The sequence below is a fragment of the Jaculus jaculus genome, chromosome 1, assembly GCF_020740685.1.
Source record: "Jaculus jaculus isolate mJacJac1 chromosome 1, mJacJac1.mat.Y.cur, whole genome shotgun sequence".
Classification (NCBI taxonomy): domain Eukaryota; kingdom Metazoa; phylum Chordata; class Mammalia; order Rodentia; family Dipodidae; genus Jaculus; species Jaculus jaculus.
In genome coordinates, this window is record NC_059102.1 from 327,807,537 (window position 1) to 327,831,595 (window position 24,059).

The 24,059-nt window shown below is 47.8% G+C and overlaps 1 protein-coding gene across 6 annotated transcripts in view; it reads left to right on the forward strand.

Moving 5' to 3' along the window:
* Positions 1–24,059, forward strand: part of Susd4 (sushi domain containing 4) — a 137,107-nt gene that overhangs the window by 72,948 nt on the left and 40,100 nt on the right. For all 6 annotated transcript variants that reach the window (XM_045142223.1, XM_045142222.1, XM_045142221.1 and 3 more), the window contains one exon: positions 19,051–19,224. In XM_045142223.1, coding sequence (XP_044998158.1) covers positions 19,051–19,224 — 174 coding nt within the window. The remainder of the gene's footprint in view (positions 1–19,050; positions 19,225–24,059) is intronic.

Below are 24,059 nucleotides of genomic sequence, written 5' to 3' on the forward strand. Positions count from 1 at the left end.
CCAAGAAGAGTCTCATCTATGCTCTTAAAATTGTGTCCATGATCCCCTGTCTCGGAACTTGTTCAAGATACGTATTCGGACCTTCCGCACTGAAATGTGAGGGTCAGGGCCAAGGAATCTGCAATTTTAACAAAGCACCCAGCTGAGTCCCTCATGGAAGAGATTTCAGATCCTCTTACTCAGGAGTAGAAGAGATATGATTTTCCCTAGTGTTTGGCAGAGTTCTTTGGAGAACATTCATTCGTGTGTGTGTGTGTGTGTGTGTGTGTGTGTGTGTGTGTGTGTTTGCACACGTGCACATGCGTGTGCATGTGTGATGGGTACATGTTCATGTGTGCATGTGTGTGGAGGCCAGAGAACAAGCTCAGGTGCAGCCTATCTTTTATTTATTCATTCATTCATTTATTTTATTTATTATTTATTTCTTTATTATTGAGACAGAGTTTCTCACTGGCTTGTAACTTGCCAATTCGGCAGACTGGCTGGCCAGCAAGCACCAGCAATCTTCCAGTCTCTGCCTTCTGGGCACTGGCCTTACGAGATCATGCACTGCCAACACCAGGCTTTTGTTTATGTGGGCTCTGGGGTTCAAACTCAGCTCCTCGTGCTTAGGACCTATGTTCCCAGCCTGAAGGTCATACATCCTTAATACCAGAGTGCCGGTTTGTCTTTTTAAAAAATTTTTTTTCTTTGTTTATTTTAATTTTATTATTTATTTGAGAATGAAAGACAGAGAGAGAAAGGGGCAGATAGAGAGAGAATGGGCTCGCCAGGGCCTCCAGCCACTGCAGGCGAACTCCAGATGCATGTGCCACCTTGTGCGTTTGGCATACGTAGGTCCTGGGGAATCAAGCCTTGAACCGGGGTCCTTAGGCTTCACAGGCAAGCGCTTAGCTGCTAAGCCATCTCTCCACCCTCCGTTTGTCTTTTGGCAGATGAAGAAACAGGCCTGTAAGAGTTTAAAAGACTTATTATGCAAGGCATCCAGCAAGTAAGCTAGGAATGAATGGAGCTGGTGTCCTGTGGCCCAGCTCAGTGCTCCTGTCACTGTACTGGAGCTGCGCAGTCCAGGCTGCCTTCCAGAACCATCTGGAGGACTTCTACAGATAACAGCGCTGGGAACTCATTTCAAGGGCCTCTCTTTTATAATCTGCATGGTGGGAGGTCAGGCATGGTGTTGCATGACTTCTCGGGAGTCATAGACTCACATGCCTTTTCACCCCAGCAAGGGCACAGACAGGAGCATGGATGATAAAGGCAGCTGCACGATGAAAAGCCACCCCGCCCCCCAACATGGCTGATGGAAGAGGTGCTGAGTAGCTCCCTGTAGGACGAGGCAGCTTGGCTTTCTAGACTGAGTCTCCTGTCCCGAGCAAGTGTCACAGCTTATAAGCTTGGAGACAAGCCTGTGAACCTTGTAACTTCCTTAGCTGCCTGAGCCCAGGAAGTTTCATTAGATTGAATGTTTCAATCTGGAGAAAACAGCTCCACCACACAGAGGTGTTTCCAGAGCTCTTAAGACAGGGGGAGTGCTCAGGATCCCAGCTCCTTACCTGACTGCCTGTCACAGCTACAGGCGGCAGAGAACGCTAGAGGAGGAGCTGTCTCCACGATGCCCCCAGCTCTCTCTGTGGCTCTGTGCTCAACCGTGCTTTGGGCGAGGTCCTTGCAACATGCAAGAGAAAGGGGGGAAAAAAATCACCCATCAAGCACCATCTTAAAATACTTAACTAAAATATGTTGGCTCCCATAGATCTGACCAGGATGGCTATAAAAGATGAATAATTTGATGTTAAGAAGGCTCTTTGAGCTTCTTGGGGGAAGGGTGCAATGTGAGTTTAAATATTATTATTACATTATAAATTTTTAATTAAAAGATCCAACTTGACTCATAAGCTAATGCCGGCAGTAAAGTTGGCAGCCAGCTTCTTTATTCATTGAAACTATGGGGTACAAGCATTTTTCAAAAGCCGGGGAGTCTTGTTCCTTCTTACAGCTGCTCGTATATTGAGTTGTCTTCTACCCCCAGAACCTTCCCCAACAGATGGAAGCTTTAAAAATGTTTTATTTAGTATCCCTTTCTTCTCAGGTGCATTTTCTACCATCTCCAACTCCTTACATGTTGCTTTAGACACGAGTTAGCAAAACCAGCAGCCCCTGCCCACAAGGGCAAGTCTTTGCATGTCATCCCAAAAGCTATTCTCCTTTTCCATCTTCTGAGGTGGGGCTGAGCAGAGGGGTGTCTCCGCCTGTCCCCAGGGGTACTGCCGTTTCTCACTACTGCTGCCGTTAGCAGAAGTCACCGTTTGCCTATACTCTCTCCCTTGTAGCTTCCGTGTGAGTTTGATTTTTGTTCTTTAAAAGATTCCTTTAACTTGAATGTGGACAAAACTTGAAAAGGAATAATAATAAAAAAAAAATCCAGAGGAAATAAGGTCAGGTCAGACTGGGGCACATCCTGCAAAGAGAAGTGACAGAAATGATCAGCTATCGCTGTGGCAAGATAACAGTGAAACCACCTGCCACGGGCGAAGGTTCACGAGCCTCGCCACCAAGCCGTGCCAGCGTAGAGTTACAGTCCAGTCAGGGCAGCATGGCTCCTCACCTGGCTGTGGGCATATCCTGGTCATTCTTCCATACCCCGTGAGCACTGCCATCCTGCCCTGTTTGAACAGGAGCCCCCAGGGTGGGACGGGGTGGCTTGAAGTCACAGAATTTATTAGGCACGTGGAGAGTCATGGCAACATCAGCACATGCTCAGATCACATGGAAAGGTCGCAGTCATGATTGGTGGCAACCTTGAACACCTACCTGACTGTGGAGAGTCCCCCCCCCCCCCAAAAGCAGTTTTTCATAAGCTCACGGCCAAAATGTCTCAGAGCTAGGCTGGCAGTTTATGAAAAATGCAAGGCTTCCCCAAGGTGTCCTTCCAAACCGTCCACGGCAGGCGGGATTCTCTTTTCTCGAGCCAGTGTGAAGCAGCTCAGGGCTGCTGGGGACATCGCAGACAGCGTCTCCTGGACCAGGCTCCATGCGCAAGCTTTTTTTTTTTTTTTTTAACTTTTCCAATGGAGGGTCTCACTCTACTCCAGGCTGACTTGGAACTCGCTCTGTAGTCCCAGGCTAGCCTCAACTAACAGTGATCCTCCTATCTTTGCCTCCTGGGTGCACGCAGGCAATTCTCCTGCAATCCTCAACATGCCTTGGGCCTTCAAGAAGAGCATCCAAGGTGGGGCAGAAGCTCTGAAAGTCATCAGCTAGTATTTAAAACACACTCACGGGGCTGTAGAGATGGCTTAGTGGTTAAGGCACTTGCCTGTGAAGCCTATGGACCCAGGTTCAACTTCCCAGAACCCACTTAAGCCAGATGTACAAGGTGACACGTACACACGCATCTAGAGTTTGATTACAGTGGCTGGAGGCTCTGGTGCGCCAATCCTCTCTCCCTCTCTTTCTCATAAATAAATTAAAAATGTTTAAAAAATGTAAATACACTCACGGCTGGGGATGTGGTTCACTTTGCCACACACCTGCCTAGCATCAAATAATGAAATTCCCTCTTCCCTTTTTCTTGTGAGCTCACCATGGGCCACCCAGTGCTTTCTGTCTCTTCTTTTGTTGCACACAAGTGTTACTTTACAGAAGGTGGGAGGTGACCTCAAAGTTCCTTTAAAGATAATTAAAATTGTGTTTATCAAGAGGAGCAAAACATAAAATCATGAAGATGTGTCCCCTAGAGCGAGATGCTGATCTAAACCCAGTGTCTCCACCAGCTTCCACAGTGTGCAGTAAGAGAGCAAATTGTCTTCTAGAAATTTTTCTAGCAAACAATTAGGGTTAAATGCTTTGGGAAATTTCAGTATTATAGTCATTCATTCCTCAAACTTCTGTTTAGTACTCTCTGCTTGTAGACTCAGAGGCTCCAGTTGAGAAGAGAAAGGTGGTCACATTTTCAGTGAATTCTGTTGTCCTCCATTTTGGGTTAATTTAGCTCTTATTATCCTAATCTTTTATAAAGTTTTAAAATACAGTATTGAGGGCTGGAGAGATGGCCTAGCATTTAAGCACTTGCTTGTGAAGCCTAAGGACCCCAGTTCAAGGCTCGATTCCCCAGGACCCACATTAGCCAGATGCACAAGGGGGCGCACGAGTCTGGAGTTCGTTTGCAGTGGCTGGAGGCCCTGGTGTGCCCATTCTCTCTCTCTCTCTCCCCCTGCCTCTTTCTCTCTCTGTCAAAAAAAAAAAAAAAAACAAAACAGTATTGATACTTGAAAGTACATAAAACTGAGCAGTTCAGTGAATGATAACTGGGAACCACCAGCTTCATTCTCCCCCAAGAGAAGAACAGAGCACTGCTGGACTTCCAGGAAGCTCACCCCCACCAGCGCCCCTAAGTGCTCCCTCTGAGAGTTAGTGGTCACTTCCGATGAGGGCAGCTGCCTAGCATAGACCATGACGCTTTTTCACATTTAGTCTCCTCTTGCCTTACTTGGGAGTTTATATACGTGGAATACAACACAGAGCAAGGGTTATTTTATGTATGGTTAATTTTGTGTTTATGAAATCTCTACATATTATTGCATGCAGCTCAAGTTTGATTATTTTCATTGCCATGTAGTGTTCTAATCTATGGATATGCTGCAGAGGGAGAGGAGCCTCAATCAAAACAGGTTCTCTAAGACCCTCTCCCTAAGGTGCTGGTCAAGGGAAACATGTTCGGTAGCCAGGGAAATCGAAGGAGAGCTCCCCTGCTCCTGAGAGCCATAGGGTTAACTACGGAAGACCAGGCTCCAGGTAGCACAGACAAGCTGGAGTCACCAGGACAAGCGGCCACAAACTGGAGATAAGTTTGAATGACAGAAGTCATCCCAAGGAACTTCCCTTTAAGCCGACAGCTCATTGTGCTGCTTGTGTAGACCACTTAAGGCTTCCTCTCTATACAGCTGCAATGTGTCATGTAAGGATGCAGCTGGGCTCCCTCCCCATCGCTGTGAGCTCGCTCGCTCGCTCGCGGCCCAAGGAGGCTTCCTGTCCACAGTCACAGCCACGCCGCCCAGAAGGTGAACCCACCAGTAATGCCAGGAACCCACGGTGCTGTCTGGCTGCCTGCAGAAGACGCAGGCTTACCAGAATCCGGGCTGAAAACAGTTGAGAGCACGGAGACAAATGAATCCTCCACCTGTCTGAGGGATGCTTGGTTTCTCACTGACTTGAACCCAGATTTTTTTCTGGAACAATACCACCCTTTGAACATTCGGTTGTTACTGGGCATTCGAGGTTTTCCAGTCGGTGTCGTTACAAATGATGCTGCCATGAGCGTGCGTGAACGCGACGGAGGCGAGGGACGCTTGTGCTCACGGTGGCTCTGCGCCAGAGTGGAGCTGCTCAGCCGTGTGGCATGTGGCACAGTGTTGTGCTCCTGCCCCTGCCTGCCTTTCCACCCACAGTGCATATTCCTGCCAGCACTTGATGACGACGGCATGTTACTGATCCGGCAGGTATTTAGTGGTATAACAGTGATAACTCCCTGTTGCAGTCAGGATCGCTCTGCTGGCCGAAATCACCCGACCCAGAGCAGCTTGTGGGGAAAAGGGTTTATTCTGGCTCACAGGCTTGAGGGGAAGCTCCACGATGGCAGGGAAAGTAACATGAGCAGAGGGTGGACATCACCTCCTGGCCAACATCAGGGGAACAACAGGAACAGGAGAGTGTGCCAAACGCCGGCAAGGGGACACTGGCTTTAACACCCATAAGCCCGCCCCCAACAATACACTGCCTCCAGGAGGTGTTAATTCCTAAATCTCCGTCAGCTGGGAACCTAGCAGTCTGAACACCTGAGTTTATGGGGGACACCTGAATCAAACCACCACACTCCCACTTTAGATAGTGTGTTTTATCTTCTGGAGGTGTTTCTTTTTTTATTTTATTTGAGAGTGACAGAGAGAGAGAGGCAGGTAGAGACAGAGAGAGAGAGAGAGAGAATGGGCACGCCAGGGCTTCCAGCCATTGCAAACGAACTCCAGACGCGTGCGCCCCCTTGTGCATCTGGCTAACGTGGGTCCTGGGGAATCAAGCCTCGATCCGGGGTCCTTAGGCTTCACAGGCAAGTGCTTAACCACTAAGCCATCTCTCCAGCCCTGGAGGTGTTTTTTATGTTGCTGTTGTTGTTGCATGTGTACAGCTACAATATGTCTGGTGTATGGTGTGGTGTATGCACATGTGTTGCACATGCATGTGCCCCATACACCTTGTTACCAAGGCCTGAAGAGAACATAGGTTGTCTTCCTCGATCATTCACCTGGGTGTTCCTTGGGACAGAGCCACTCTCAAACCCAGAGCTGCCATTTTCGGTTAGACAGGCTGGCACGCTCCACACAGGACTAGAGTTGTACGCATGTATGACCAGGCCCAGGCATTTGAGTGGGAGCTGGAGAGTCGAACTCAGAATGGATCAAATTCTTTCAGGCCCCATTTACCTACTGAGCCATCTCCCCAACCCTTTAAACAAAAATGAGACAAAGCAACTCACTTTGTAGCTCATGCTGGCCTGAGTGCACAAGCCTCCGACCTGAGCCTCCTGAGAGCTGGGAGGGGCGGGGCTGCCACCATACCGGCGTCACCGGGCTGGGCAAGAATGAAGTTGAGAACCTTCCCGGGTGTTCATTGGCTCACTACCTGTTCTGTCTTGTTTTGTCTTCCTTAATTCACTTAACCACTTATCCATTAGTTGCCATTTCCATATTTTTTGATTTTTTTTTTTTTGGAGATCTTTGCATGCAGTGGATATGAGTCTTTTGTTGGTTATGGGCACTGCAAATCTGTCGTATGCCTTGTGGTTTGACTCTTATTATCAGTGTGGTCAACAGCATATTTTGAACTTGAATGTAGTCAAATTGATCAATCTTGTTCTCTGTGCTGGATTTTTGTGAGATTTACTTTTTTGTGTGTTAGAAATTGTTTTTGTATCATGCTTGCAAAGGCATTCTCTCAGAGCCTCCCTGTTCCGCCTGCCACATCGAGATCCCTGATCACCCCCCTGGGGTTGGATTAGTGTGTGACACTCTGTGGCACTGTGGACTGCGCTGCAGGACCACCTTTGCGTTGCGACAGATGTCCTGGTTCAGGGCTCTTTTCTGTTCTATCAGTCTGCCTGTCCATTTGTCTTTTTGTTGCATATCATATTGCTTTTACTGCTGTAGCTGCGTACTTGGTCTTGAACACCGATGCAGCAAGTTTCCTGTGTGCCCAACTTACTCCTTCAGTACTGCCTTTGATTTTCTTGGGCTTTTGTATTTCCATATAAATTTTAGAATCACCATGTCAGTTGTCAAAACAAGTTTGAATTGTTAACACTATTATATTGGATTTATAGTCAAGTTTGGAGGAAAATAATGCCTCACAATGCTGAGATTTCCAATCAGAAAATTGAGTAACTTTTCTCAGTAATGTTTTGTGGTTTTCTATATGGAGGTCTAATCTTTTGTTAGTTCTATACCTAGGAATTAAAATGTTTCATAACTCTGTGTGTGTGTGGGGGGGGGGTCTGCTTATGGCAGGTATGGCCATGGCATGCGTGTGACAACCTCAGGATGTGCAGCTTCTTTCCAGCCTTCTTTGAGTCAGGCTCTGTCCTGTTGCCTGGTGCCTGTCCGCAGGCACCAGTCTCTTAGGTCCATAGGCTGCAGATTCTCCTGGCTGCACCTCCCAATGCTGTATGTAGGCTAGGACCACAGATGTGTGCACTGTTTTGCATCTGGCTTTATGTGGGTGCTGGGGAGGATCTAACTTGGATGGACAGGCTTGCAAGCAAGTAATTTTAACCTCTGAGCCATCCCTCCAGCTCCAAACATTTTAAAAATTTGGTAAAATTTTTATTTATTTGAGAGAGAGAGAAAGGGCACACCAGAGCCTCTACCCATTGCAAATGAACTCCAGATGCATGTGCCACCTTATGCATCTAGCTTACATGGGTAGTGGGGAATTGAACCTGGGTCCTTAGACTTCACAGGCAAGCACCTTAACCACTAAGCCATCTCTCCAGTCCCAGTCCCTAATTTTTGATGCAATAAAAGTTTTAAGTTTTTTAAAAAATAATATTTAGATACCCATACATGCTAAACCCATTATGATTAATTTTACCATTTGTCTTTGTAAGCTTGGTGGGGTGTTACCATGTACATCATGTCATGTGTGAATAGGATGGCCTTTCTTTCTGACCTGTTACTTTTGGTTTCCCATTCCTGGGTACCTGCTTTATTTAGGAATTCCAGCACAGGTTTGGATGTGAGTGAAAAGGGTGACTGTCACTGTCTCGCTCCCGGTCTCGAGTGAGGGCTCTGTCAGTCACTTTCATTGCTGGTGCAGACAGAGTGCCTGATCAAAGCAGCTTTGGGAAGGAAAGGGTTTATTAGGCTTACAGCTCCGGTGGGAGAATCAGGGGGTGAGAAGAGCATGGCAGGAGCAGAACACTGGTATCACGTCAACAAGGAGGATGGAGAGATGGCGTGACAGTGAGGCAAGCAGAGCTGGCTGTGACACCTCCTGGCCCGCCCCCAGTAACACAGTTCCTCCAGCAAGGCTCCACTTCCTGAAGGTTCCACATCCTCCCTGAACTGCGCCACATCAGGGATTAAGTACTCAGACACATGAGTGTGGGGGAAACATTTTACATCCAACCACCATAGATGCCTTCGATGTTTGTGCGATTGATTCTTTTAAAAAGGCATTCTTGACTTCCGGTTAAGATGGTGGCGTAGGAACCATGCCAAAGCAAAGCAGTCTAGGGGAGAAAAAGCCAAAGAAAACCCAGCAAAATACACACTTTTACTAAAAAGTGAGGTGTATAAGAACTTAAAATGGCAGCAGAGAAGTAGAAGAATCCCAGATCATCCAGAGCCCGCATAGGCAGGCCGAAGCTGCTCCAGCAGTGGCAGTGGAAGCTGTGGCTCCGGCTCCAGCTCCAGCAGTGGCAGCACTGGCTCCGGCAGCAGCAGCAGCAGCTCCAGCAGCTGCAGATCCAACAGCAGTGGTGGATCCAGCAGCAGCAGCTCCAGCAGGGGCAGCTCCAGCAGTGGTGGTACCAGGTCTGTGGGGCCACAGCTGCCAGGCTCGGTTTGCCCCACAGGAAAAGCCCAGCTCCAGAAAACAGAACAGCGGTCCAGCGACCCAGCCGGCCTACTTAAACCCACAGGGCACCAAAGAGGGACACAAGCTGAGTGCAGCATAACTGAGACCAAAATCATCCAAAAAGGTAACTGGGATTGCACCAGGGAAGGGTCTCACTTGGTCACAAACTGACTTGGAACCCTCAACAGACCAGAAATCTTAACCTCTTTGTTGATAGAGGATCTGGCTGTTATAACACCTATTCTTGCATAAATACTCGATGCTGTTTTTCATTGAATGTGTACATTGTTTAGTTAAATTTTAGAATCTATCTGGATTTTGTTACACTTAGCCTACTTGAATACTCCCATAGCAGGCAAACCCAACCCCTAGGAACATCTTTGTAGATACTTTGAGAGTCTTAAGAGCCACACCTAACACCTTAAGCTCCTACCCTGAAGGTATATAACATCAGATTGATAGATACAGCTAAGAATACCCAGCTAACTAGAAAATCCAAGCATTAACTTAATCTAAGATGCAAAAATATATACATTATAACACAAGAAACACTAAAAATCAAGACAATATAAATCCACCAAAAAGTATTAATGCATCAGAAATGACCTCCAGTGAGAACGAGTTAGAGGAAATGCCTGAGAAAGATTTCAAAAGAATGATTGTAAGTACGTTCAAAGAAGTCAAAGAAGAAATCAAAGGAATCTAAGAGGAAATCAAAGGAATCAGAGAAGACGCAGGACACCAATTTAATGAAATAAAGAAGGCAATACAAGACATAAATAAGGAAATAGAAATAATAAAGAAAAAAAAACAGAATTACTAGCAATGAAGAACACATTTACTGAAATAAAAACCTCTGTAGAAGATATTACCAGTAGAATGGATGAAGGAGAGGACAGAATACCTAAGCTAGAAGACCAGGTGGCAGATCTAATACAGTCCAACAAAGAGAAAGACAAGCTAATAGAAAAGTATGAGTGGGAATTTCAAGATATTTGGGACACTATGAAAAGATCAAACATAAGAATTCAGGGAATAGTAGAAGGAGAAGAATTTCACTCTAAAGGCATAGTAGGCATCTTCAACAAAATCATAGAAGAAAACTTCCCCCAAATTGGGAAAGAGGAGGCTGGAGAGATGGCTTAGTGGTTAAGTACTTGCCTGAGAAGGCTAAGAACCCTGGTTCGAGGCTCTGTTCCCCAGGTCCCACATTAGCCAGATGCACAAGGGGGAGCACGTGCCTGGAGTTCATTTGCAGAGGCTGGAAGCCCTGGTGCGCCCATTCTCTCTCTCCCCCTCTATCTGTCTTTCTTTCTGTGTCTGTCGCTCTCAAATAAATAAAAAAAAAAATTAGAAATTGGGAAAGAGGCGCCAATGCAGATACAGGAAACCTTTAGAACCCCAGCCAGACAAAACCTGGAAAGAACCTCTCCTCGCCATATTATAATCAAACTATCAAACATACAAACCAAAGAAAAAATATTGAAAGCAGTCATAGAGAAAAATCAAGTTACCTAGAAAGGCAAGCCTATCTGGATTATAGCAGATTACTCATGACAAACTTTAAAAGCCAGAAGGGCATGGAGTGATATATTCCAAATCCTGAAAGATAACAACTGTCAGCTAAGGTTAATTTATCCTGCAAAGCTATCCATTCAAATAGACGGACAAATAAGGACATTCCATGACAAAAGCAGGTTAAAGGAGTATTTGAAGACAAAACCAGCTCTACAGAAAATACTTGAAAGAATCCTCCATGCAAAAGAAAAAGAAAAGCACACATATAAGAGCCAGGAAAAAATAAACATTACTCAAATACTAGTTAACACAAGACAGCAAAGGTAAAACTGGAAGAACTACAAAAAAATGGCAAACATAAATACACAGCTTTCAATAATATCTCTTAATATCAACGGCCTTGATGCCCCAACCAAAAGACATAGGTTTGCAGACTGGGTTAAAAAACAGGATCCTACAATTTGTTGTCTCCAAGAAACTCACCTTTCTACAAAGTATGGACATTATCTTAGGGTGAAAGGTTGGAAATGGTATTTCAAGCAAATGGGCCTAGAAAACAAGCAGGGGTTGCTATCCTGATATTTGACAAGGTAGACTTCAGTCCAACGTTAGTCAAGAAAGATAAGGAAGGTCACTTTATATTGATTAAGGGCACACTCCAACAGGAGGACATTGCAATCCTAAACATATATGCACCTAACATGGGTGCTCCCAAATTAATCAAACAAATGCTACTGGAACTATGGTCACAGATAACACCAAACACAGTGGTAGTGGGGGACTTCAACACCCCACTCTCATCAATTGACAGGTCATCCTGGGAAAAAATAAACAGAGAGGCATCCAGATTAAATGAGGTCATAGAAGGAATGGACCTAACAGATATATACAGGACATTTCATCGAAATGCTGCAGAATATACATTCTTTTCAGCAGCACATGGAACATTCTCTAAAATAGACCATATATTAGGACACGAAGCAAATCTTAACAAATACAGGAAAATTTAAATAATTCCTTGCATCCTATCTGACCACAATAGTATCAAACTACAAATCAATAGCAAGAAAAGCTATAGAGCATACACAAAATCATGGAAACTAAAAAGGTATTCTTTAACACATTAAGGGCATTTTACTTAATTCTTAGCTTACTGAGCATTTGTTTTTCCTGATATCATGAATGGATGTTGAATTTTTCTCAAATGTTTTCACATCCATTGAGATGGTAATGTTCTTCTTGATTCTGTTAATGTCAGCGAGCCACATTTGCTGATCATTAAATGTTAAGTCAGTGTTGGATTTTTGAAGTAAACCCAACCTGCTTGTGATGCATTGTCTTTTTTACATACTACTGGATTGTGTTTGTTGATGTCTTTTTTCCTAAAGTTTTGCCCCTGTGTTGATGAAGTGGTTTGGTCTAAATGTTTTCCCTTTTGGCCATGCTCCTTCCACATTGTATAATAAGATTAGGATGAACCATAAAGAAGTTGATGACCTTCAGACAGGAACCCTTCACACAGGATTTGGGTGAGACTGCTGTCATTTCTTCCATAAATATTCAGTGGAACTCATGGGAAGACATTCTAGGTGATTGCTTTGGGGAAAAAAATTTCTGTTTTAAGTGTTTAATATTTTGAAGAGTCTAACTGCTTTCTTTTTCTTATGTCGGTTTTGGTAAATTGTACAAATGAAAATATTTATCTTAGAAATCTTACTCCATCTAAGTTTTGTAACATCTAATGTTTTAAAAGGTAGGATATGCCATGGTAATCCTGTTTGATTCTTACATAGCTATGTGTACTGACTTTCTTAGTTCTTGATAGGTTCTATCAAAGATTTATCAATTTTTATTTCAAAGAACCAATATTTGGTTCCACTGATCCTCTCTTTTTTCTCTCTGGTATCATTATTTACTTTCTTGTATTTCCTTTGGCTTATATTGCCTATCCTTTTTTGCACATTTTTAGAAAAATATGCTTTTTGGCTTTTGAATATTTTATTATTTATTTATTTGATAGAAATAAACAGAGAGAGAGAGAGAAAGAAAGGCAGATAGAGAATGGGTGCACCAGGGCCTCCAGCTGCTGCAAACAAACTCTAGACACTTGTGCCACCTTGTGCATCTGGCTTATGTGGGTTCTGGGGAATCGAACCTGGGTCCTTTGGCTTTGCAGGCAAGTGGAGATGTGAAACCCAGCTTTCTCTGTTCTTGCCATGCTTTTTCCACTATGATGAAACTTTCCCTCAAAAGTGCAAGCCAGAAATAAACCCTGTCCTTTTATGAGCTGCTTCTGGTCAGGTGTTTTGTCTCAGCAACGAGAAGGTAACTGCTCTACCAAGTATGGTTAGTTCTCATAAGTATTTCATATATGCTTAGCAGGATGTACAGCAAGCAGTCTCACCCCTGCTGGGTATACAGTTAAAAATGCACAAAGCACTACTGTGTGAAGGTTAGATAAAAACCTCTGTACTTTAAACTGGGCATGGTAGCACAAGCCCGTAATCTCATCATGTGGGAGTGTAAGGCAGGAGGATTGTGAGTTCAAGGCCAGCCTGATGACACAGTAAGATCTTGAGAAAGAGTAAGGAAGCAAGGAAGGGCAGAGGAGAGAGAGAAAGAGGAAGAGAAAGAACAGAGAAAAGGAGGGAGGGAAGGACGGGAGTAATACTGGCTAGCATGTGAACTCTTCTCCATCCAGTAAGGAAATTAGGAGATGAGAAGGCAGATATAGTGAAGCAAGAGTTTATTAACAACAAAAGCACCGACAGCTTGCCACTGACATCTAAAGGGGGTCAGGTTTTCATTTGTTTTGTAACGTCCCTCTCATTCCCCTCCCTCATCCTTGGGTTGGTCTTCAGGGACTGTTCATGGGCTGTTTCTGGACTTACAGTTGGTCAACATGGTGGGGGGGGGCGTGGGGTCCGGGTCTGATAGTCTATGCCTTTTTTGGAAACAGGAACTTATGCTACCCCACTCTGTTAGGGTGCTCACCATCTGGAAGCCTCTAAGACTCCAGGGCCATTGCTCTCAGGAGGGAGAGAACTTGAGACACTTTAAGGCACAAAACCCAAAGCAGGATGCTTGCCATGATAAGTTCTTCAAACAGCTCTCTTCCTCTGGCCTTTTCCAGCCGTCTTCAGTCAGGACATAATAGTTCCATGTTAGCATTCAATTGCGAGCCACAGGTATGGGCGTGTCCTGTTCTCACTGCTTCTTCAGATTTCAGGAAAGTCAGTGTCCTTTAAAGAAGAAAGAAACACTGCCATCAGGATGACTGAGAGGTCTAAGGTGCTATGTTCAAGAAGAAAGAGCAGAGGTAGGAGGATTGCCATGAGTTCGAGGCCACCGTGAGACTACATAGTGAACTCCAGGACATCCTGAGCTAGAGTGAAACCCTACCTCGAAAAACAAAACAAAAAGAAGAAGGAGGAGGAAGAGAAGGAGAAGAAGAAGCAGTAGGAGGAAGAAAGAGCCTGGACCAACCCTCTTATGAAGCAAAACTCCCCCGATGTGGTGGCACCTCCTTTTCTAAGAAGCACCCTCTCTTCATTCAGCTTCCTGTGAGCAGTGTCAGCTGTCATCTGTCCTTGCTTGTCCTGATGTCATTTCCTTCAGCCGATCCCATTCAGCTTTTGCCACTTGATCCTGAGTAAACTGGGGTCGTAACAGTGTCCTCTGTTGGAACGATAGGGGTATGCAGGATGTTAGTAGAGAATATGTGAAAATAGCATTCAGTGGCTCAGCGTTGAAGAGTTCCTGAGACCACCCTCAAGTTTGGAGGTCTCCAAGGCCACCCTGAAGTTCACTAATTCAGTAGTACTCACAGAACTTAGAAAAGAAATAGAAAACATTCTCTTCATGGATGAGGTGTCGTGACCGTGAAAAGACAGAGGGTAAAATCAGCCAAGGGGTGAGGTGTACAGGACAGGATCCAGGAGTCACCAGGCACAAGCTAGCTGTCTTTTCCCAGTAGAGCTGTGGGGACAGTGCCTGTTTCTTTAAGCGGCAGCGTATGACGGTATACACAGAATACCAACAGCTAGGAAAACTTACCCAAGCTTTAGTGTCCAGTATTTTATTGAGGCTTGCTAACCTTGATCTCCAGTCCCTGCAGAAGCTGAGGTGATACTGTGTGGCCCAAGGACTCCAGCCCAAATCACAGAGACAGTGTAGCTTGGCCCAAGGCCACCAGGTAAGGAAGAAACCCATCCAGGCAGGACATTTGAAGCGCTCTGTGGTTCCCTCTTAGGAAATGAAGGAAAAGCCACACTGTTCCTGGGCCAGCGTTAATCCCTCACAATGCGTTTGACAAACCCTGACCCTGACAAAGCCAGAGTTTAGGCTCCAATAGCTCCTCGTCACACTGAAATAAAACCCCAGCTTCTGCCTTCTGTCTGCCAGGCCCTACTTGGGCTGGCCCTTCCCTCCCCCTGCCGGTCACCAAGTTCCAACACAGACCTTCCCTGGGGTCACTCAGGACACCACAGGCTTTCCTGGTCTTATACCAGCTATGCTTCTGTCTGAAATATTCTTCCCCAGATCTACATGTAATTAGATCTTTGTTGCCATTCAGGTCTCAGTTTAATAAATGTCATTTCCTCAGAGGCCCCTTTCCTGTCTGTCCAAATTAAATGAGTCCCCGAGTCAGTCCCAATCTTATCACCTTATTATGTGCAGATCATCCTGGTGAGCCTTGCCTTATTTTCTGATTCATTTGCCTCTAAATTTTTCTGTTAAGTGCCTCCCTCCATGGAAGTGCTCTGACCATGGCTTTGTTTGTGAAATTCAGTATGTTTAATGTGGTATGTAAAACATAACCAGAATGTTATATATGTTTAATATGTAAACATGGATACATATTTGACATATGCATTGTATAATACAGATGTATATGTGTTTTCTTATAAGTATTGCTAAAGTGCTTAATCCATTATTTGGAAATTGTCTTCCATGGCTTGTCTCTGTCCCCAGCACCTAGCATAGACTACTGTGCCTAGGGTTAGGGTTCAGTAGACACTAACTGGATGGGTAAACAGATAGATTAACAAAATAAGCTTTACAAATGTTGATTTTATTGAAATTAAGTCACATTCTTTACAGCAAGACTTTTGGGGCCTTTAATATACTAATGTGGATTGTGAATCTCTGAGTGTATATTATGTGTCATTTTCCTGATTGATGTTGAAACTTGGCATTTTTAAGAAACCTAAATTGCTTTTCACATATAACTAAAATTTTAAAGAAAAGTACACTTAATGTATGGCACACCTGGAATTTTTTTTTTTTTTTTTTTACTGCGCCTGCCCTGTCAGTTAAGACTGTACTCTGCAACTAATCTGATGAATTAATTTGTACTTGGGCATAGCTGCGTAATATTGCCTTAGAATCTTTCCTCCTCCTTTCATGTGTTCATTATGCTGAACTCCCATTGTTGGTTTCTGGGAGCAAGGTGCAAGGGTGATGTCCGCAGTGGGCTGCTGAAAAATGATTTCCCGAGTGGAAGCTATTGATACCCCTCCGGTTACAGCTGGAGTGTGCCCATCTGGGCCTCATGGACCTAAGTTCTAATTGTTGGCCGGATTCGACATGACAGCATCTGATATTAACAAATGCTTCTAAAAAAGTTTAGGGTTTTTGTTAGATCAGATCTGTTTGTTTGTTTGTTTTCCTTACAAGGACATGGCCCCACCTGGCTTTTCACCTTGGAGGGATTGAACTCTGACACATCACTGCCCAAGTGCATGTGCCCCACACCATGTAGTGAGCCGACACTTTGACCACAGTGCGTATGTACTGGGATTTGGAGGCTGGATCGCCACCCTCCAAGCCTGTGTCACGCTCTGCAGTAGACCCGGGCCCTGGTTGTGGAAACCCAGAGTTCTAATCAGAAGCTCAGAGCAGTCCACACTAAGCGCCCGCAGGCTGAGATACCAACCTTGGAGATAGGCCTGGATGCTTTTGTCCCTGGCTAGCCAATGTCCACACGTCTGTGATGCCAAATGTTCTATTGCCTTTACTCTCAAAGCTGCCCACTGCCCGACTACGCCAGCTAATTCTTGAGCACATTTGAAGTCCATCATGAAAATAGTTGTTTAGACATATAAATTACTGCCACAAAACTATTTACAGCCCTGATTTTACAGACAGATGCTTTGATAAATGTGTTTTTATTTGCTGTGAATAATTTCTGCCAAGTGCCATTGAAAAAAGCATAATTCACATTTTCCATTAAGAAGGCAGCAGCAGTGGTGTGCAAAGAGTTGTCAATTATCTTGTGACTCTAGGATTACTCTAGAGTTGATTTGGAAGAAATTCAACTTCTTTAGGAGAAAGAAAAAAACTATTAGTTAAACATGAATAGTTAGAAAACCCCTTTCCATAGCCTGATACAGAAACACGAGAAGTAAAATTGAAAGCAAAGACACAAGTCTCTAGCCAGGACTGCGGGGACCTGACAATAGGTGTCCTGGGGACAGCGGAGGGGACCCTGCTGTGTTGAAATCTGGCGAGTGGGATGTCTAGGGCAGCGCTTACAACAGAGATTCAGGGGACACTCCTCTGCAGTTCTTGTTTGCGGGTGGGTGCACAGGTCTGGAAGTGAGAAGGCAGGATCAGAGAAAGTAGATGACGCAGCTAATGGTGTCCTGATCTGCAATTAATGGTGGTGACAGACGGTGAGAAGAATACAGTGAATGGCCTCCGCTCCTCATTCACAGCTTCCAGGGCTCCACATTCAGGGACGCGCCTTCTGCCTGAGTCTTTCCCCATCTGATTCCGAGAGCCAAAGTGTCACAGTCACATCCCTCTGTTCCCAGGACACTCAGCACCAGCCCCCAGCCCCGGGAAGGGACGCTGTGAAACAACTAAAGCTCATCAGAGCCAGCCTCAGCGACCTCCGTCCCTTCTACTTGCTCCAGGGCTCCCGGGGCTCTGAGTTGAGAGGTCGGAGGTTAGAGCACCTAAAGGTCGGGTCAGGGCTTATGTATGTGCAGATTCACATGTGTGCGGGTGCTCACATGTGCATGTACAGGAAACAGAGAGCAACCCGGTGAGTCGTCCTTAACATGGTATGTCATCCTTAGGACTGCCGGGCACCTCCTCTGAGACAGGATCTCTCACTGGCCTGGGGCTAGACTGGCTGGTCAGGGAGCCTCAGGGAACCCCCTAACTCTCCATGCCAGTGCTGCAATGATGGCATTTTATGTGGGCACCAGGGATTGGACTCAGATCCTCATACTTTAGAGGCAAACCCTCTGACTGAGCCATCTTCCCAGCCCCCTCAGACTCGTGTTAATGCATTCCCAACCATATTGTCCATCCAGTAGACTTTGGGGACTTCTGAGAAGCAAACAATCTTTAGGATGATTGATGAATTTCTGGAGGAGGTGTCCATGATTGATTTTGCCTTATTATTTTTTTTAAATAATAGTCCTTCAATTTGGAGCACAATCCATCTATAGGACATACTTATAGACCTACATACATCTAAAATCAAACATGAACAGGGCTGAGAGTACAGTTCAGTGGTAAAGTGTGGACCCAGCTTGTTCAAAACCCTGCCTTCCATCTCCAGTACTAGAGGTGTGTCCAGGAGGCACAGAGAAAGAGCCGCTGTGAGCTATGTGACATGACCCAAGGGGTACTAGTTTGGGGTCCTAGGAAGAGAACCTCAGCACAGTGGTGAGGAGCAGAGGGATTGCTCGGGGAACTGGGAGTAGATACACTTGGAAGCAAACGGTCACCGTGGCCTCGCCCTCGTGTGTCTTGGCACTCTGCCACTGCACAGGTTCCTTGCTGCTCCTGCCCCATCTTGGCATCCTCCTCCCAATGACCCAATCACACACTGCCTCCACTACCCCATGCGAGGATGTAATGTGCCTGGCCGCTCTGGGCTTGTGTGAGGTTGGCAAGGGTGTCTGGTGTTCTCATGAAAGGAAGGAGGGTGGGCAATGCTGTGGCAAATGTAGTGGCAGCTCAAACCTCCACGCGGTTTTGCACACCAGATCTCGTCAAGCTCAAGCCAGGCCCTGTGGCACGCCCGGGTCACCACAGTGATCAGCCTGACAGCCTCCCCCGTGCCCTGTATCTCCACAAGAACAGCCCACTCTTGTCTTTCTGCATTTACTTCCAAATGTATTCAGAAGGTTGGCTGCACAGTGTCAAGTGTCATAGGCAGTAAACAAGGTTCCTTTTGTGACGGGGCTCCTGCGTGCCGGGCCCTTCTTCCCGTGACTCTGGTGGGTAAAGCGGGCTGTGCTGCTCATCCTTGGCACCTGAGCCGAGTGACAGGTCAGGCACCCTGTGTCAGGTTGAGAGCGGGTCTGGAAAGAAGAGCATTGTCGTACCGCTGTTAAACGTTTTCCACTGCAACGGGGATGATGTTTACCTTTCATACAACCGCAGATTGCCGTATCCCCCAAATTGAAGATGCTGAAATTCGTAACCAGACGTACAGACACGGAGATAAGTTAGTCATCACCTGTCATGCGGGGTTCAAGATCCGGTACCCAGACCTGTACAACTTGGCTTCTTTATGTCGTGATGACGGGACGTGGGATAACCTGCCCATCTGTCAAGGTATGGGATAAGAGCCGCTGCTGCCGGCCGTTCAGGTCTGGGGCCCCATTGCGGATGGCGTACATGTCGCTCTAATAGGATGACAGAGGTGAGGTGGGAAAATAAAAAGCCACCCCCATGGGTCCAGCCCGACCTCCCGGGAATGCCCTTGCAATCTCCCTCTTCGCTTAGGATGACACCCAGGTTTACAGTGGAGACAGGAAAGACCTCACTCTTGTGCATGTTGAATGTCCCCTTTCCTCTAGCAAATCAAAAGTCATTTAAGAATTAGGAGGCTTGTAACTGGGCTAGAGACACCAGGTTGAACTGTTGTTGTATGTTTAATGGAAATAAGGCATTTACATTTACTTCAGTAGCAGTTAGAGTATAGTAAGCACATTTACAGAGGTTATTTTCTCTTACTAATGTTATCCCTTCTTTATCATGCACGAAGAGCAGAAAAATAATCAAATTCAAATTTCTTCCAAACCACACAGTGAATATTTATCTTCATGCATTTTTTAAATTTGCCCCAGCTAACACCGAGAGCCCTGTTTGTGAAAATAAACCCTCAAGTTCATATTAATTCTGATTTTATTTTTTGACACGTGGCTTGGACCAAAAGACCAGGAAGCCAATGCATAATTCATAACTTGAGGGAGAAGAAGGGTGCTCACAGCCGAGGGAGGAGGAGGGTACCCACAGCTGAGGGAGGAGGAGGGTGCTCACAGAGGAGGGAGGAGGAGGGTACCCACAGCTGAGGGGAAGGAGGGTGCTCACAGCCGAGAGAGGAGGAGGGTGCTCACATCTGAGGGGAAGGAGGGTGCTCACAGCTGAGGAGAAGGAGGGTGCTCACAGCTGAGGGGAAGGAGGGTGCTCACAGCTGAGGAGAAGGAGGGTGCTCACAGCTGAGGGAGAAGGAGGGTGCTCACAACTGAGGAGAAGGAGGGTGCTCACAGCTGAGGGGAAGGAGGGTGCTCACAGCTGGAGGAGAAGGAGGGTGCTCACAGCTGAGAGAGAAGGAGGGTGCTCACTGCTGAGGGAGAAGGAGGGTGCTCACACCCAAGGGAGAAGGAGGGTGCTCACAGCTGAGGGGAAGGAGGGTGCTCACAGCTGAGGGGAAGGAGGGTGCTCACAGCTGAGGGAGAAGGAGGGTGCTCACAGCTGAGGGGAAGGAGGGTGCTCACAGCTGAGGGAGGAGGAGGGTGCTCACAGCTGAGGGAGGAAGAGGGTGCTCACAGCTGAGGGGAAGGAGGGTGCTCACAGCTGAGGGAGAAGGAGGGTGCTCACAGCTGAGGGGAGGAGGGTGCTCACAGCCGAGGGGAAGGAGGGTGCTCACAGCCGAGGGGAAGGAGGGTGCTCACACCCAAGGGGGAAGGAGGGTGCTCACTCCCGAGGGAGAAGGAGGGTGCTCACAGCTGAATGGAAGGAGGGTGCTCACAGCTGAGGGGAAAGAGGGTGCTCACAGCTGAGGGGAAGGAGGGTGCTCACTGCTGAGGGGAAGGAGGGTGCTCACAGCTGGAGGAGAAGGAGGGTGCTCACAGCTGGAGGAGAAGGAGGGTGCTCACAGCTGAGGGGAAAGAGGTTGCTCACAGCTGGAGGTGAAGGAGGGTGCTCACAGCCGAGGGAGGAGGAGGGTGCTCACAGCTGAGGGAGAAGGAGGGTGCTCACAGCTGAGGGGAAGGAGGGTGCTCACAGCTGAGGGGAAGGAGGATGCTCACAGCTGAGGGGAAGGAGGATGCTCACAGCTGAGGGGAAGGAGGGTGCTCACAGCCGAGGGAGGAGGAGGGTGCTCACAGCTGAGGGAGAAGGAGGGTGCTCACAGCTGAGGAGAAGGAGGGTGCTCACAGCTGAGGGGAGGAGGGTGCTCACAGCTGAGGTGAAGGAGGGTGCTCACAGCCGATGGAGGAGGAGGGTGCTCACAGCTGAGGGGAAGGAGGATGCTCACAGCTGGATGAGAAGGAGGGTGCTCACAGCCGAGGGAGAAGGAGGGTGCTCACAGCTGAGGGAGAAAGAGGGTACTGACAGCTGAGGGGAGGAAGGTGCTCACAGCTGAATGGAAGGAGGGTCCTCACAGCTGAGGGGAAGGAGGGTGCTCACAGCCGGAGGAGAAGGAGGGTGCTCACAGCCAGAGGGGAAGGAGGGTGCTCACAGCCGAGGAGAAGGAGGGTGCTCACAGCCGAGGGGAAGGAGGGTGGTCACAGCCAAGTGGAAGGAGAGTGCTCACAGCCGGAGGAGAAGGAGGGTGCTCACAGCCGGAGGATAAGGAGGGTGCTCACAGCTGAGGGGAAGGAGGGTGCTCACAGCTGAGGGGAAAGAGGGTGCTCACAGCTGAGGGGAAGGAGGGTGCTCACAGCAGAGGGGAAGGAGGGTGCTCACAGCTGAGGGGAAGGAGGGTGCTCACAGCTGGAGGAGAAGGAGGGTGCTCACAGCCGAGGGAGAAGGAGGGTGCTCACAGCTGAGGGAGAAGGAGGTTGCTCACAGCTGAGGGGAAGGAGGGTGCTCACAGCTGAGGGGAAGGAGGGTGCTCACAGCTGAGGGGAAGGAGGGTGCTCACAGCTGGAGGAGAAGGAGGGTGCTCACAGCCGGAGGGGAAGGAGGGTGCTCACAGACGAGGAGAAGGAGGGTGCTCACAGCCGAGGGGAAGGAGGGTGGTCACAGCCAAGGGGACGGAGGGTGCTCACAGCCGAGGGAGGAGGAGGGTGCTCACAGCCAGAGGAGAAGGAGGGTACTCACAGCTGAGGGGAAGGAGGGTGCTCACAGCTGAGGGGAAGGAGGGTGCTCACAGCTGAGCGGAAGGAGGGTGCTCACAGCTGAGGGGAAGGAGGGTGCTCACAGCTGAGGGAGAAGGAGGGTGCTCACAGCTGAGGGGAAGGAGGGTGCTCACAGCTGAGGGGAAGGAGGGTGCTCACAGCTGAGGGGAAGGAGGGTGCTCACAGCCGTGGGATAAGGAGGGTGCTCACAGCTGAGGGGAAGGAGGGTGCTCACAGCCGAGGGAGAAGGAAGGTGCTCACAGCTGAGGGAGAAGGAGGGTCCTCACAGCTGAGGTAGAGGGAGGGTGCTCACAGCCGAGAGAGAAGGAGGGTGCTCACAGCCGAGGGGAAGGAGGGTGCTCACAGCCAAGGGAGAAGGAGGGTGCTCACAGCTGAGGGGAAGGAGGGTGCTCACAGCTGAGGGAGAAGGAGGGTGCTCACAGCTGAGGGAGAAGGAGGGTCCTCACAGCTGAGGGAGAGGGAGGGTGCTCACAGTTGAGGGAGAGGGAGGGTGCTCACAGCCGAGGGAGAAGGAGGGTGCTCACAGCTGAGGGAGAAGGAGGGTGCTCACAGCTGAGGGAGAAGGAGGGTGCTCACAGCTGAGGAGAAGGAGGGTGCTCACAGTTGAGGGAGAGGGAGGGTGCTCACAGCCGAGGGAGAAGGAGGGTGCTCACAGCCGAGGGGAAGGAGGGTGCTCACAGCCGAGGGAGAAGGAGGGTGCTCACAGCTGAGGGAGAAGGAGGGTGCTCACAGCTGAGGGAGAGGGAGGGTGCTCACAGCCGAGGGAGAAGGAGGGTGCTCACAGCTGATGGGAAGGAGGGTGCTCACAGCTGAGGGAGAGGGAGGGTGCTCATGGTTGCTCCAAAAGCACACAGCCTCTTGAAGTGGAGATGAGTGGTAACTTTGCACTTGGAAATCACAACTGGCAGGCTCTGATATTGCTCTGTGCGCCCCATCATCAGAAATAAATTGTTTTCTTACATGGGTGCTTCAGAGCTGTGACCCCAGGAAGGAACATCAGCTTCAGAACCAGGAAGCCAGTGACAGCCCAAGCGCCACATGCCCTGCCTCACTGCCCGTGTTGCCAGCCTGTCCTGAGTAGACAGGGAATGTACTTACCTGTCCACAGACCTTCTACAAAAGGAGCAGAGTCTCTTCATTCAAATAAAAGCCATTAACCACTGGTTCACCTCAGCTCTCTGCCACTGTCAGGGTCACAGCAGAGACAGTCACCTCATACTCTAGCCACTTCTCTTCCTGTTTTCTACATATCCTTTCTCCTTCCCCTCATACTCTGTTTCTTTCTCTCTCTAGGGTGTGTGTGCAGCATATTCCTGCATGTGCAGATACACACGCATGGCGAGGCCAAGAGGCACCTTTGGGTGGTGTTCCTTCAAATGCCACCTGCCTTTTTTGAGACAGTCTTTCACTGGCCTGGACCTAGCCTAACTCGCCCCAGGGCCCCTCCTGTTTCTCCTCCCCAGCACTGGGGTGACAGGCGCACCCCACCATACCCATCCCGTTTACACAGGGTTGAACTTGAATCCTCTAGCTTATGTGGCAAGTGAGCTGAGATATCTCCTCAGTCCTCTCTTTCCTCTTATGTCCCCTAAACACAGAGCTTTCTTGAGAAATTCTTTGTGCCCCAACTTTTTCCCACATACTTCATGGTGGCAGATCCCATGGTGTCATTTTGAAGAGTTCAAATAAATGTCTTTCTGTCTGGTTCCGGGATATGACATGTGCTGGGCAAATTCTCTTCCACTGAGGTATACCCCAGCCTTCTGTTTACTTTTATTTTTATTTGTTTAATTATTTTAATTGTTTGTAAGCAGAAATAGGGAACATAGACGCATCAGGGTCTCTTGCTGCTATAAACAATCTCCAGTCGCATGTGCATCTGGCTTTACATGGGCGCTAGGGAATCAAACCTGGAATAGCAGGCTTTGGTAGCAAGTGCCTTTAACCATTGAGCTATCTCCCCAGCCCTAATTTTCATTTATAGACAAGGTCTCTAATTTACCCAGGCTGGCCTTGAGTTTGCAATCCTCCTGTCTCAGTCCCCAGGTAGCTGGGATTATAAGCCTGCACCACTGATCTGAT